Source organism: Nymphalis io, chromosome 8 (genome assembly GCF_905147045.1).
Source record: "Nymphalis io chromosome 8, ilAglIoxx1.1, whole genome shotgun sequence".
Taxonomy (NCBI): Eukaryota; Metazoa; Arthropoda; class Insecta; order Lepidoptera; family Nymphalidae; genus Nymphalis; species Nymphalis io.
The window spans coordinates 12,955,897-12,970,750 of record NC_065895.1 but is presented as its reverse complement, the minus strand read 5'-3'; the positions used below and the strand labels follow the sequence as shown (position 1 = coordinate 12,970,750).

At 37.2% G+C, this 14,854-nt stretch overlaps 2 protein-coding genes across 5 annotated transcripts in view; both read right to left on the bottom strand.

The window, feature by feature from the left end:
- Positions 1-215: 215 nt before the first annotated feature.
- Positions 216-1,599, bottom strand: LOC126770022 (dynein axonemal assembly factor 3). The gene has a single exon (XM_050489142.1). It carries the CDS (start codon positions 1,597-1,599, stop codon positions 217-219), a length of 1,383 nt encoding a protein of 460 aa, XP_050345099.1. The 3' UTR covers position 216.
- Positions 1,600-8,930: 7,331 nt separating this feature from the next.
- Positions 8,931-14,854, bottom strand: part of LOC126769941 (uncharacterized) — a 41,869-nt gene continuing 35,945 nt past the window's right edge. For 3 of the 4 annotated variants that reach the window (XM_050488970.1, XM_050488969.1, XM_050488972.1), the window contains 5 exons: positions 14,335-14,643; positions 13,727-13,828; positions 13,147-13,381; positions 11,354-11,559; positions 8,931-10,854 (listed from right to left, as the gene is read on the bottom strand). In XM_050488970.1, coding sequence (XP_050344927.1) covers positions 9,694-10,854; positions 11,354-11,559; positions 13,147-13,381; positions 13,727-13,828; positions 14,335-14,643 — 2,013 coding nt within the window. In that variant the 3' untranslated portion in view covers positions 8,931-9,693. The remainder of the gene's footprint in view (positions 10,855-11,353; positions 11,560-13,146; positions 13,382-13,726; positions 13,829-14,334; positions 14,644-14,854) is intronic. The other variant, XM_050488973.1, reaches the window with a different exon arrangement.

The following is a 14,854-nucleotide window of genomic DNA, read 5'->3' as shown; positions in this document are numbered from 1 at the left end:
TCGTATTATAAATGATACGATATTGTAAGCATAATTCGTAAAGCTGTATTCGTATGAATAAATGTAAGTCGGGACGAGCTAACGTAACTAAAGTAACAATAATTATTATATTAAGTAATATAAAGTTTCTAGTTAGAACATAAACAGCATTTTGCCACTAACTGTTACTCTAATAGAAGACAAATAAAACATCAATTGATTACCAATTTCAGTAATTTAAATAGCGTTATCGGTGCTCTCACTCTTTCTTCTTATAACAAACTTTGCGAAGTCATCCTTCTCAGGATTGAAAGGGCTGAGCTTGTCGCATTGGGCAGTTGTAGCAGCTTGCTGAATCTGCCCTCCATACGCTTTAACGTCCTCTCTCTTCAATTCGCCTAAATACTTTTGAGATTCCATTATAACTACAGCATCATCGCGCGCCATCGACCAGACGCTGGGCTTCACGCGCGGAAGCACGTTGTGACCAACAAACACTCCATGGAACAAGCCCTGGAACTGTGGCTTGTGAGGATAATGATCCAACGCGGACAACGAAAGGAAATGGACTTTCCCATAGTCTACGTCTATGTAAGTATCTCTATCTTCACGTAAGACCAAAGGCGTCTCAAAACCAGTTTCAGAAATCTTCGCGTCTAATTGGCTCAAAACAGTCATACCTAAATTCTGTTGGCTGTCTATGTTTAATGCCTTTACATCGAACGGTGAACGATTCTCGAGTTCATACAACATTCTCATAACGTTTCGCTCAGATATATCGGTAGCTCGTTTGTAGTTAACGCCACGGGAGGATTTCAGCATGTCTTTGTCTTCACAATCGAGTCCATACGCGATATACGGCGAAGTTACCATATCCCCGAGATATCCCCGATGGAGATATCTATCGCCACATTTGTAGACACCAGCCGCTAACGATACGTTGGGTCGGCACACTTCAGTCTCCAACCATGTGAAGGCGACGCCATGTTCCCTAAAATGCTTATATTCTTGGGAACATATTTGACTGGCAACTTCTTTCATGCGCATGTGATAATCCCAATCGTAAATACCCATTCTATTGTCATATCTAACGCCAAGACTTTGCCTGACACGATGCTCCCATAGTTCATTAGCGTTAAACTGATTCGTATTTCCCGTGGTCCAAAAATTGAAGAGGTTTTCTATGTAGTCTCTCTCGCGGTATTTTGTTTGATCAACTGATATGCACGGTATAAGACAGCTCATGTACTCCGGATTAGTTATCATGCCTACTAATTGACGAGCTTTGGCTATTATGTACCTTGATGTCGGCGGTCGGAGTAGCAGGTTTCCGTACACCTCCAGAAATCGTCTAGTTTTTTCTAAGAGTCCACATCGAGTTGTTTTCTCTAAAGCCAGAGATAGTAGAAGAATCTGTCGAGCAATAAGCTCTGGGCAGCCGTCGACTACGAACAAATTCATGTATCGTCTCGGTTGACGATACGCTTGAGCCAAGGTCTTGATGAGATGTCGGGCGTCACAACCTCCAACGATAAGAAAATTGAGCTCGTAAGCACTTTCGTCGCCATATTTTATATATTCCGTTTGTAAATCAAGAGCTGGACTAATCCCCCAGAACATTTTGTTATAATCTCGACTGTCAACGAGCGAATGCTTCAATTGTCAATAACATGACTACGTAAACAGCGAGGTGATGAAGCGTGTGTAGGGCGTTGTCATGGCGACCGTCTATTATTGACGATTTAACGGTATTGCCTCTTACACGCTCATATTAATTTAATATAGCCGACAGTTCCAGATAACTCATCAAGTGGCAATAATGCGAGAAAATCAGTTAAGGCTGAATACAGCATTTGCTTAATAAACTTTATATATATTTGTGTTATTTGTATTAAATTAATTATCCTTACTAATATTATAAATGTGAAAGTGAGTTGGTTTGTTCATTATATTTTCACGTCTTAACTATTCAACCGATCATCATGATTTTTTCATACAATCAGAAAAAGACATAGGGCAGGATAGTATATGGAAACACAGTTACGCTCTCTATTCCATCACTTTACTAATCCAATGGATTGACAAATTAGACACGACCGGAAAGAGAGGCGCAGGACCACCGGCTTCTGACCCGTCTGACCCTCTACTCAAGGCATGTCCGATTTATGTTCATTTCCTGCGCCGGATCTGGATATCGATTGGATCTTGTTACCATAAGTGTTAGAGGTCTAGCTTGATAAATAAGAAGTGACCTCACGGGTGACGTAGTTAACATTAGCTATATGTCACATGTTTACTTAACAATTAAAATTTAATCACTGGCATCGTTTGATGTAACAATTTACATAAATACTTAATAATTAATCGCAATTATATACTTACTAGCTAATCGCTCCGACTTCACACAAGTAGATGATATGAAAGTTATTATATGTATATTGTAAAAGGCGTAACTAAGCTTTCCAATTGAACCTATAGTTTCAGAGGTCTTGCGATGAGTCAGTGATATTTCGCTTATATATAATATATTTTAACAAAAAAGCTTGTCATCATTATCATAAGGTTTTTTTTTTGCGTGTATTTGCAATAAAGTAATAATAAATTTTTTGCGTGTATTTGCAATAAAGTAAATAATATTTAGAAATACTTTTCCTTGGTTAATTTCATAAAAAAAACAATCGACTTAACAGTTTACAAAGAACTTTCGGTATTATCTGTAATACGATAATATATCGATGACAAATTCACTGTTCATTATTATGAGCACATAACGTGTCTAAAGGATTATTGCGACATCCATTAGCGGGAATATAATTATATTCATTGTGATTACAATGTATACTCGTACATTGTGTGACGAATTTATAAATGCTAGATGATTGTATCTAAATAAACATTTCTTATTTACATATATTGTTTGCGTGATTTTTGCCTCGCGAGTCTAAGGGCTAATATATGCAGTAGTCTCGGGTTTGAATTCCAAGTCAAGCCAATTTTTATTTATTTTATTATATTAACTAATGAATAAATAATGGGAAAAATGCTATATGGTTAACACCGCAAATACAATGGACAAGAGCTTTCAGCAGCAACTTGAAGTAAAGAAGTTAGCAATCGCTTTTACCTTCATATGTATACACTAGCTTCGACTTCGTACTACCGCCCCGACTTCGTACGGGTAAATATATATATAAATAAACTTTCATCAATCGATCTATTCGCCCACACAGTAATAATAATATATAAAAATAAAACACACGCTCTGCATATTTTTTATGAGTTTATTTATTTTTATATTCTTAGGTTCTATCTTCGGCTCTTATGTGTGTGTGGTGTCTCATCGTACATTCGTCCTACATTATGAGACCTCGTGAAGGTGGCCACCACCACCCATAGAAATTGAATCTATAAAAATTTTTTTTTTTTTTTTTTTTTTTTTTTTTTTTTTTTTTTTTTTTTTTTTTTTTTTTTTTTTTTTTTTTTTTTTTTTTTTTTTTTTTATATCGCCGGGAGGGCAAATGACTCTACTCCACCTGATGGTAAGTGGTAGTAGAGTCCAAACGCGACGACGGCCAGTACAGACGGGAAAAACGTTCTGCACTAGCCGCCTTCGCCTTGCCGGCCCGCAAGATGCCTCTTCACGCCTCGTTTGAAGGAACCCGGGTTGTAAGAGGAGGGGAATACGTGAGCTGGTAAGGAATTCCATTTTTTGGAAGTGCGACAAAGAAAGGAGTTGCCAAATTTCTTTGTTCGCGATGGAATTGATGTCACAGTTAGGCGGTGACATCGAGAACCAGGTCGCGTGGACTTAAGAAGGAAGGGGGAAGCAGGAATTAGAGAGAATAATTCCTCAGAGCACTCGCCGTGATACAGTCGATAGAAAGCGCTCAGTGCTGCTATCTCACGACGCAATTGTAAAGGTTCAAGGGTGTTTGTGACCTTTACGTCGCCAATAATGCGTACGGCACGTCGCTGCAACCGGTCCAAGGCCTCAAGTAGGTACTTAGCGGAGCCATCCCAAAGGTGCGAGCAATATTCCACGCAAGACCGTACCTGTGTTTTGTACAGCAGGCACAGTTGTTGTGGCGTGAAAAAGCGCCGCACCTTGTTCAGAACTCCGAGTTTCCGTGAAGCTGTTTTTATAACAGCCTCGATGTAATCCCTTGGACTAAGGTCGCAGCGAACGTCAATCCCCAGCATGGCGATTTTGCTTTGCATCACCAGCGGAGTACCACAGAGGGAGGGAAGAGGGGAAAATGTTGACTTTTTCGCCGTAAGAGCGCATACCTGTGTTTTCTTGGCATTAAACTCAACAAGATTATCAGAGCCCCATTTGGCGATGAGATCTAACGTCCTATCGAGTTCAATGACAAGATTCTCCCGCCTCTCCTCAGTTTCCGCCCGCCCAGCCACTGCGCGTCCGTGGTATCCACCATGCACTGTACTATCATCTGCATAGCAATGTATGTTCCCAAGGGAGAGCATATCATTGATATGCAGAAAGAAAGAGTGTGGGAGATAGCACAGATCCCTGGGGGACCCCAGCATTCACTACATAGAATTGTGAAGCGCAACCATCTACTAAAACACGAAGGCTACGCTTGTGTAGGAAGCTGGCAATCCAGGTGCATAGCTGAGCAGGCAGACCATATGCCGGTAGCTTGGAGAGAAGACTTCTGTGCCAGACCCTGTCGAAAGCCTTGGAGATATCAAGGCTGACAGCCAACGATTCTCCATGCTTGTCGATAGCTTCACCCCAGAGGTGTGTTACGTACGCTAGAAGATCACCTGTGGACCGTTTTGGTCGAAACCCGTACTGACGATCATTAATTAGACAGTGATCTTCTAGGTAATGGATCAGTTGGTTGTTTAAAATCCGTTCCATCACCTTACAAAGTACTGAGGTGATAGCTATTGGCCGATAATTTGCCGGGTCAGACCGATCCCCTTTTTTGGGAACCGCTTGCACATTAGCTCTTCTCCAAGCCTCCGGCACACTTCCCGAAGAGAGAGAAAGTTGGAACAGGCGCGTTAACACAGGAGACAGCTCCGCTGCGCACTTCTTCAGCACTATGGCTGGTATTCCATCGGGACCGCTAGCTTTCCGTACATCAAGTGATTGCAGCTCCGCACACACATCACGTTGCCTGATTTTAATGTCAGGCATCGTATGGCCACATGCAGGTATTGTAGGTGGCAGTGCACTACAATCATCGATGACGGAATTGTCGGCAAAGAGTTTAGCCAGGAGATCAGCTTGCTCTTGCGGACTGTGAGCTAGCGATCCGTCCGGGTTTCTGAGCGGTGGCAGCGAAGGTTGGCAGAAATTGTTTTGCACAGACTTGGTCAGACGCCAGAAGCTACGGGAGCCCCTAGGATGCGAAACAAGGTCATGACCAATCTGTACAATGCGCTGTGCATCCGCTCTCGTGTATGCCTTTCTACAGGACTTGGAATTTTTATTATAGTTTGCTTTCAGTGAGTCAATGTTAGATGCCCCGCTAATGCAGCCGTTGATCCACTTGCGATATGCCGCCTGCTTAGCTGATACAGCATCGGCACATTCACGAGTGAACCAACGGTTACGCGTACTCCTACTGACGAGACCTGAGCTAGGAATGTAGTATTCCATTCCCAGCATGATCTCGCCAGCAACAGCAGCGGCACTAGCTGTCGGGTCATTCCCACTGAAGCAACGTTCCTTCCAAGGCACCGACGCATAGTAATCGCGCATACCGTCCCAATCCGCCGACTTATAGTGCCAAACGCGACGTTTGCATACCGCTAGTGGCGGCAGCTTGGCCTGTGGCACTCTGGTAGAAATAAGGCTGTGATCCGAAGAGCCAAGAGGAGCCTGAACCACAACCTGATATTCCACCGGGTGAGAAGTCAGCAGAAGGTCCAGTAGAGAAGGTGCTTGCCCATCAATGTCTGGGATCCTGGTGGGCTGATCAACCAGTTGGGTCAAGTCATGTGTGAGAGCAAAAGCATGAGCAGTCCTTCCAGCATGGTCAGTTTTGAGGGATTTCAACCAGGATTCGTGGTGAGCATTAAATTACCTTACATCACCAATGCGCCACCAACCTTGGGAACTAAATTGGTAAGTCACTTGTGCTTGTAGTTACATTGGCTCATTCCCCTTTAAACCGGAACACAAAAGTACTAAATATTGCTGTTTGGCGATATGATAAACATGATACATACGAAATCTTTGCGCTGGCTACTTGCCACCGCACCGTTGGCCGATACGAATGGCGCATACATTATGGCATTTTATATATATATGTAGATACAAAAGAAAAGTAGTATATGTAGTATATCAGTTGTCTGGTTTCCGTGGCACAAGCTCTGCTTTAGTATCAGAAGGGCGTGTGTGAATAATATCCCAGGATATTATTATTATCTTTCGATTCTACTCATGTTTTTATTGACTTAAAAAAACAGTTAATTTGATTTAACCATAATAGTTAAATAATGGTTAGCCTTGCGTGATTTTGTTGTAGGTAATAATGAGTAATATACAAATGTAATGCATTTTTTTAGGTATCATCAATAGTTTTCGCACCGCTCGCCATATAATGACTTTTATAGGAAAAAAATGTTATATTGAGAACATTATTGCAATTTCCGTAAGGATCACTAACTTTTTTGAAAATAAAATATAGCCTATGTAACTCGCTGATAATGTAGCTTTCTGTAGGTGAAAGAATTTTTAAAATCGGTTTAGTAGTTTTTGAGTTTATCTATTACAAACAAACACATAAAATGTAGTTTTACCTCTTTATAATAAAAGTACAGATTCAAAATCATTTTACAAAAAATAATAATTGAATTCTGTATTTAATTAAGTTTCCTCGTCGTACGATCGTTTGAGTGCAATAAAGAGATTTACAACAACAAAAACATTTTCTTTATTACAAAAAAAAACAATTTTAATAAATATTTATATTTTATTAATTAACTGTATTTAATAATTTAATAATAAATGCTGTAGTATTTTTACAAATTTTAATAATTAAGAATATTTTGTTCTGTACAAGATTACTTAAAACTATTTACAATAATTGAAGTAAATTATAAATTAATATTTATTTTTTTATATAATTATACATCTGGAAATTATTTTTGACATATTTATGTATATTTGTTTAAAGCATATAAATAATCTTCGACTGATTTTTACAATCAAAATAAACAAATTCAAGAATTCTTAGAAATATTCGTAGAATTTAAATTAATTCTGACCACTCATTGGTCGCCAGCGGCATCGCGTCATCAGCTGCCACCAACCAATGACTATCCAGATGAATGTCAAATAAATTAATTTGACTTTCCGCGTTTCAAAAACTACATACGCTCTGCAGTTGAGCTAATCTGTTAAAACTTACAACTCGCAGTCGATTTTTCATAAACTAATATCCAAATATAACTTGCACACTATAGAGTTGAAGTTGTTTGCACACTATTGAGTTAGAACATCAAATGCGAGACATCAATCTACATATTAAAAAGGTAAAACTCAAAACTGTTAATCTTAGTTAATTCATTCATTCATAACCATAAGAGTTGAAGAATGAATTATGGAACTCGAAAAGTTTAGTATGCCTTGGCACGAAAAAATATTTGAATTACGATTCAAGTATTAAAAATAGTGTTTAAAATTTATCAGCACGACGCGATTTGGTTTATTTTTAAATATGACTAAAATTTTACTTAATATATAATAAAGCCTCATTATTTTTAATAAATATATAACTTGTATTTAATATAAATATATACATTATTTTATTAAATACAAATAAATTCATCTCTAACATATGACAATAAAATAATAACAAAAGAAATTAAATTAAATGAATTTTTAAAAAACATAATACAGCTCCGATATTATTTGATAGACGAGGTATTTTTTAAAAATTTATCAAATTTTGGGAAGACAGACGAGCAAAGAGGTAGCCCAGCTTGTGGTATTACCATGGTGGCTTCCTCCATAGGCACGGATAGACGTGTTAATAACTTCTAAGAATGAAACAACATCCTCGAGGATTTTTCAAACATACATATACATTTTAAAAACAATTGGTTAAAAAGATCCACCGAGTTCTTTTCGCCAGTTCTTCACCGGTATAAGGAGTTTCTTTCCGAACTGATAGTAGATTTTCGTCTATCAATGTAATGTAAAAAGCAAGTGTAATACATCAATATTCAATAAAGATCTGAAATCTGAACGCGTTGTGTAAACTTTGAATATAACATGTGTCTCATTGGAAAGAATTATTTGCGCCATTTTTCTGTTATAATAGACATGTTTAAAATACAACTGTCAGTGTCAAGTGTCATTTATTGAAAATAGCTGTCAGTGTCAAAGTCAATCGACAATCCGAAATGTTATTAATTTCCTCTATGATTATTAAGTTCCTCTATGAGTCTGTTACTTTGTCACGACACCGTCGTTAAACTGATTACGATAAAACTTACATGTAAATAGCTTGAACCATGGGAAAAGATTTAGACTAGTTTATGCAGACGAAAATTGTTTCTTTAATTAAATGTCTGCAATGATTATTAATCCTTTACGAGAACCAAAAAAAAACAGTTACTTTATTATTTAAATAAATTTAATTTATTAATTAAAATAAAATTGTAATACTGATTATGATTGTAGTTAATAATTATGTAGAAAATAATATTAGCCAATAAACACTTTCAAGCTTGCATGCATACATGACTCAGTATATGGAAAAGCTGATTTATATGAATATGCATATTTAAACTACTACTTAATTTGTATTGTATTGATGATAATATTTTTTTGTAATTTTAATAAAAAATATAATGTTTTAGTGTTGGTAAAATATATCACATATTTTAAATGGTTTAACAATTAAAACATAATATTTTTTTATGAACAAAAATTATACAACAAAACTACACATCATATTACATGCATGCATGTATAAATAGATATACTAAAATATGCATATGCATATACTACTTACTCTATTCCTGAATAAAAACTTACGAGTAAATTGTACGACTAGATAGATATCGAAAATCGATATTATGAAAATAATTCAAGTTTAAAAGGCACGTTCTTATCAAGCCTCGCAATTGGGTTTCCATGTTAATAAAAAAAATTGAATATGAAATAATTTAAAATTTAGAATTTTAATCTATGTCCAACATAAAGACAGGAGTAGTAGAGTGGATGAGTAGACTAAAAATTTAAGTTAAAAATATTGCCAAAGAAGTTTAAGAAACCTCACGAGCATCGAAACGTATATAAACCGATATATATGTACATACATTATGTAATAGTTAGTTTACAATATTTCATGAATACTGAATAAAGATACAGTTTATAATATTATCATATATCAATAAGAACGTTGAAGGTTTGACAAAAAAATTGCATAATCGTATTAAACGCACAATTAGTGCCAAAGAAACGGAAATGTTCTGCTTTAATGTAACGTATGAGTTTTCTGAGGATATCGACGTTAATCAGAATAATGAACCCGTCGAGTGCAGAAGCTTGGCTCATTAACCTGACGAAAAGAAGACAATGTCCCAAGTATAAGCTTATTGTTTAATGAAAAAGAAGATTCAAGAAGAAAACAAAATATATAATTAGCAGTTGAACTTTAAATGTTATAAGAACTTACAAATTAAGTTCTTTAAACGTTTTCAAGGAGATATCTTCTTCAGCTTATGTCAAGAGAATCTAGAATCATCCTGCGCAAGGGACTTGGGCTTTGAAGCCTTAGCTTCAAAGTTCATACCCTGAGTACCCCCTCTCCAACCGGTACTCCTATTAGAATAAGTGGATGACGTAACTGGCACTTTACGCGTCTGCTTGATCTTAAGCTTATTCAACCACAAATCCCTGGTCTTCTTATTACCGAGGACAAAGAATAGGAACAACATCAAGCCTTGATATGTCGCTGTTAACGTGAAAAAGTAAGCAGCGACGACATTAAAAGCGAAGAGACCGAAAATCCAAGGCAAGCCGAACAAGAAAACTAATAAGCAGCTGACTGACGCGCATCGAAGCGCCTCATTCGTATCCCCGTGCCTTTGAATACCTCTAGACGCGAACACGGAACGTACTATTAGAGCGAATAGCGTCCAGTTCACTAGCAAGATGGTAGCTATCGGTGCGTAGACCGCTAGCCAGAGACCCAAACCGGAAGGGTAACAAAAGGATGCACTAGGTGTCTTCTCTTCGAATGGACCCGCGTATGACTGAGGGTTGATTGAGAGAAGAACACCAATGATCGCGCAGGGAGCTCCCCATGAAAACGCGGAAGCTCTGAGCAGCTTGTGTGAAGCGTCTCTAGTAAAGACAAGAACCAATCTTCTATACGATAAGACAGCTGCAACCAGCATCCAGCAGAATGAGGCGAGTACCGAATAATGCAAAATTATCCCGATCAGCATACAAAATACGTTGTATTGATTGAATTTCGCGAAAATTACTATTAAGAAGCTTAGTGCTACCATAAAAATAGCTATGCAGAGTTGTAGCCAGATCTTGTTGCTGAAGTCTCTCCTCCAGGACCTGAAGATTGCAGCTGTGACTCCCACGAGTATTAATCCAAAAAGGGATAGGCAGCAACCGATGATGGTGAGAAGTTCAAGGGTGTCTTCATCCTTTTGAGAGAAAACACTTCGTGGAAAAAGAACCTCGGCGAAGTGAGTGAGATGGGTGCATCTGCAAGTATCTAACATACCTGGTTGCGTGGCAAGGATGAGAGTGCAACCTTCCTGAGACCAATAACCAGATCCATTGTTGAGGAATTCCCAGTAAGCACAAGTTCGACTCTGATTACGGTTCGGATCTGATGTCATAGGGCTAAGGTGAATGTCGATTACCTGAAAAAAGTCAGTACCGTCGCAGTTACTATCAAAGACACAATATTTTACAAGTACTTCAAAAGTATAGATACTTTTTAAGTACTTGTAAAATATTATATATACCATAAATACGAAAACATCTAATACTTTATATATTTATTAACCATTTATTAACCATCCCTTAGGGGCAATGCGGCACCAAACATAGGAATGATGAAGATGTTATGGCCCTTGTGCCTGTAGTTACACTGGCTAACTCACCCTTAAAGCTGAAAAACAACAATACCGTATTGCTTTTTAACGGTAGGATATCTGATGAGTGTGTGGTACCTACCTAGACGGGCTTGCACAAGGCCCTACCACTAAGTAGACGATATAGTCAAACTAGTTTCACTGACTCACTTGCCAAGCTAAGTATTGCTGTTTGGCAGTAGAAGTTCTGATAAGTGGACGGTAACTAAGATGAGCATGCACAAAGACCCACCGCTAAACATCAAATAATTTCGAAAAAACTTACATCCCCGTTCTCGAACTGCGTGACCTCCCCAACCTTGATGCTCAGAACTCTGCTGTTAACGGAATACAATCCGTCGGTAGGCTGGAAGGCTCTGTCGTTTCTGAACACGACGAAGCTTATGCGATGAGACGTTTCTGACACGGACTGCGGAAGGTGGACCACCACCTCGTTGTTCTCTGCGTCCAGGACTGTTGAGTTCGGTTCAGCTAAAAATATTAAATTAATGGATTTAGTAAATTAATAATAATAGAGTAAATCAATAATAATGATAATAGAGTTGCCAGAAGCTGCCGCATACATTAGTGCAAGCACCATCTTGGAAATATTTGGGGAGGTCTTATTCAGCAGCGGCTATAGTTCTGCTGAGGTGATGATGATACTAATTTTTTTTGTATAGAATAGGTAGGGCGAGCATATGGGCCACGTGATGGTAAGTGGTCAACGCAACGCCCATAGATATTGGCATTCGCCAATGCGCCACCAACCTTGGGGACCAAGATGTTAAGTCCCTTGTGCCTGTAATAACACTGACTCACTCATCCTTCAAACCGGAACACAACAATACCAAGTATTGCTGTGTTGCGGTAGAATATCTGATAAGTGGGTGATACCCAGACGAGCTTGCGCACAGCCCTACCAGTGAAATATGATATCTTAAAAACAGATAAATTATGTAAATTATAATTCCTGTCTTATTTTTAAAGTAATGAAAGATTTGATGTTACGGCGTTTCTTGACGTGTCGATAGAGAACACGTACACAGTTATAAGCAAAAGTCGTAATTTGAAATTTAATAGTGTTTAATATATAAAGCGCTGCTGAGAACTTAGTCTTATTTACAAAACGAACGTCGACTTTTGATCTTTGAAAAAATACTATGGGCGTTAATAGTAGTTATATTTATTTAAATTCAGCGTAAGTTATTTTTATTTTATTTTAAGAAAATTTCATCTTCCGTAGGAATGGTGACGTCGATCTGCCACAGCCAACGGTGGACGAAGATTACAACATCCTTATTGAGAACCAATTTCCGCAGTGCAATGAACACAACATCAAGCGCAAATATAAATGTATTTAAACAAAAACGTCCGTTTTGCTTACTGATAATAAAATTATCTAATTGAAGTTTATAACTTTTTATTGAAACATCTTTTTTTTATATAGAATAAGAAGGCGGACGAGCATATGGGCCACCTGATGGTAAGTGGTCACCAACTCCCATAGACATAGGCATTGTAAGATATATTACCCATCGCTTACATTACCAATGCGCCACCAACCTTGGGAACTAAGATGTTATGCACCTTGTGCCTGTAATTACACTGGCTCACTCTCCCTTCAAACCGGAACATAACAATACCAAGTACTGCTGTTTTGCGGTAGAATATCTGATGACTGGGTGGTACCTTCTTAGACGAGCTTGCACAAAGCTCTACCACCAGTAATTTTTTATACATGTACCCTACTATCCTAAAATGGTATCTAACCTAAAATGGTAGGTCCTGAATTACGCTTCGTAGACAAATCTTCTTCTTCTTCTTATTTATATTAATTAAAACAAACGACCACAAAGATATAAAAATACCATACCAATTTAATTTGAATTTTCCCTACGATGAAAAAGTCGCAGGTTCGATTCCGACCCCTTTGGCTATTGTTGTCCCCACTCCTAACATAAGCTTAACGCTTAATTGTAGGTGTATATAGGAATTATTAATCTCTTTTTGAATTTTATGCAGCAGTGACCATTTACTATCAGCTGTCTGTTTTTTTTTATATGTTTATAAACTCACTTGAAAATATCTCAAATGCGTCATCCGTAAAGACGTCGGTGTCCCTGGTTGCTATCTTCAAGCCTCTCACAGGCTGGTTAGGAGTGGCATCTGCCATCAACATTGCGATGTTCCCTCTAACGGCAGCTGCACTACTTGAACCGTTCAGTTCTATGGCAGAACCGAGTTGATCCAGCAGGTGTAATAATTGTCCCGGAATTTCCAGGCTATCGTGAACTTGCAGGATGTTGTCTACCTAAAATGTTATTTTTTTATATAACAATGATTAGATGAGCAGATAAGAAGTCGATTAAAAGACGACTAGATAATTTTGGTTTAGTTGAGAAAAAGTTTTCACTTAAAAATAAATGATAAAGAAAGTGTCTGTACATAATTAAAAAGATAAATAAAATAAGATATGTCAATTATTGAAAAAAAAAAATTATAGAAGATCAAACCAAAACATATATAGGCTAACTACTTGACTCAACTTTGAATTATTTCAAATGTAGTTGGTAAAAGATATAATTTTAATAAAAAAATAAAAATAAAAAACAGTTAGAAATTTATACAATGAAAAAATACAATAAATAAAAGCTACCTGATTAAATACATCGTCGATGTCGTCAACCATCACAGGCATGCTGCCATTGTTCACCAACCTGTCCAGGTCTTGAAGAACTTGCTCCAGTTGTTCTTCCGGCTGGGAAGAAAATATTAGTAAATGAAAGTATTATTTCTTTTTCTTACCGATATTTCTTTTAAATAAAAGTGGCACTTACTGGCAACATAAATTTGAAATTGTCAAACCCCTCGTCATACTTATTATTTCACTATTTGCGCGCATTTTAACAAAATACAAGTAAAATAAAAATCAAAATAGGCTACCAATAATTTAAATTTCGCTTACAGTTGTCGTGTATGTGTCATGATGGTCTGATGTGATTGGAATTATAGCAAACCTTTGGATTTGAATTTAGAAGCTTTAAACCTAGCATTAGATGAGCATTCTTAAAAAAGTCTAAAACAGTTTTTAAATTTTATAAATTTGATATCACCACTTCAACGTCATTCAAATTCATCGGATTCCGCGAATCGGCAGCACTGCGCAACTTTCTCGCGTATCTCATTAAAATCACAAACATCTTTCAACTGCACTAAGACAAAACCAAGGACACGAAAGTTTATAAAACCGTCTCACGGACTTACCGGTCTAGTAATAGGAGTTGAAGGTGTAGAAGATGGTGTGGTTGTAGTGTTTTCCGAACATTCTTTATCTTTATCAGTAGTTATATTCAAAGTGGTTAAATCAAACAACTCCGTCGTACTCTCGACAGTTATATCAGAAGTATCAATTACATTAGCTAAAGTTGTTGATTCTGTTACTGGCGAACTTATTGTTGTCTGCTTTCGATAATCCGATACTGTCGTTGTTGTTATAATAACATAATCTGTTATTGATTCGTATATTTCTTCAGAACTATCACTGTCGTCCGCTGTCGCCAGTGATATCGTCGTCTACAATGTGTTAGTTGATGGTTAATTACATGCAATGTAGGAAATTAAGTATTCATTAATTAAGGAAATTAAGTCATCGGTGTAAGATTGTTGACCAATTATCAATTACATAAGTAAATGAATCAAGAATCTTAAAGAATATTTATATAGTTATTATAATTGTCGAAGTGTTGGTTGTTATTTAAAATGATAAAAAAAAAATAGAAGGGGT

Coding starts and splice junctions, on each gene's coding strand:
- LOC126770022 (XM_050489142.1), bottom strand. CDS start 1,599: ATGTTCTGGGGGATTAGTCCAGCTCTTGATTTACAAACGGAATATATA.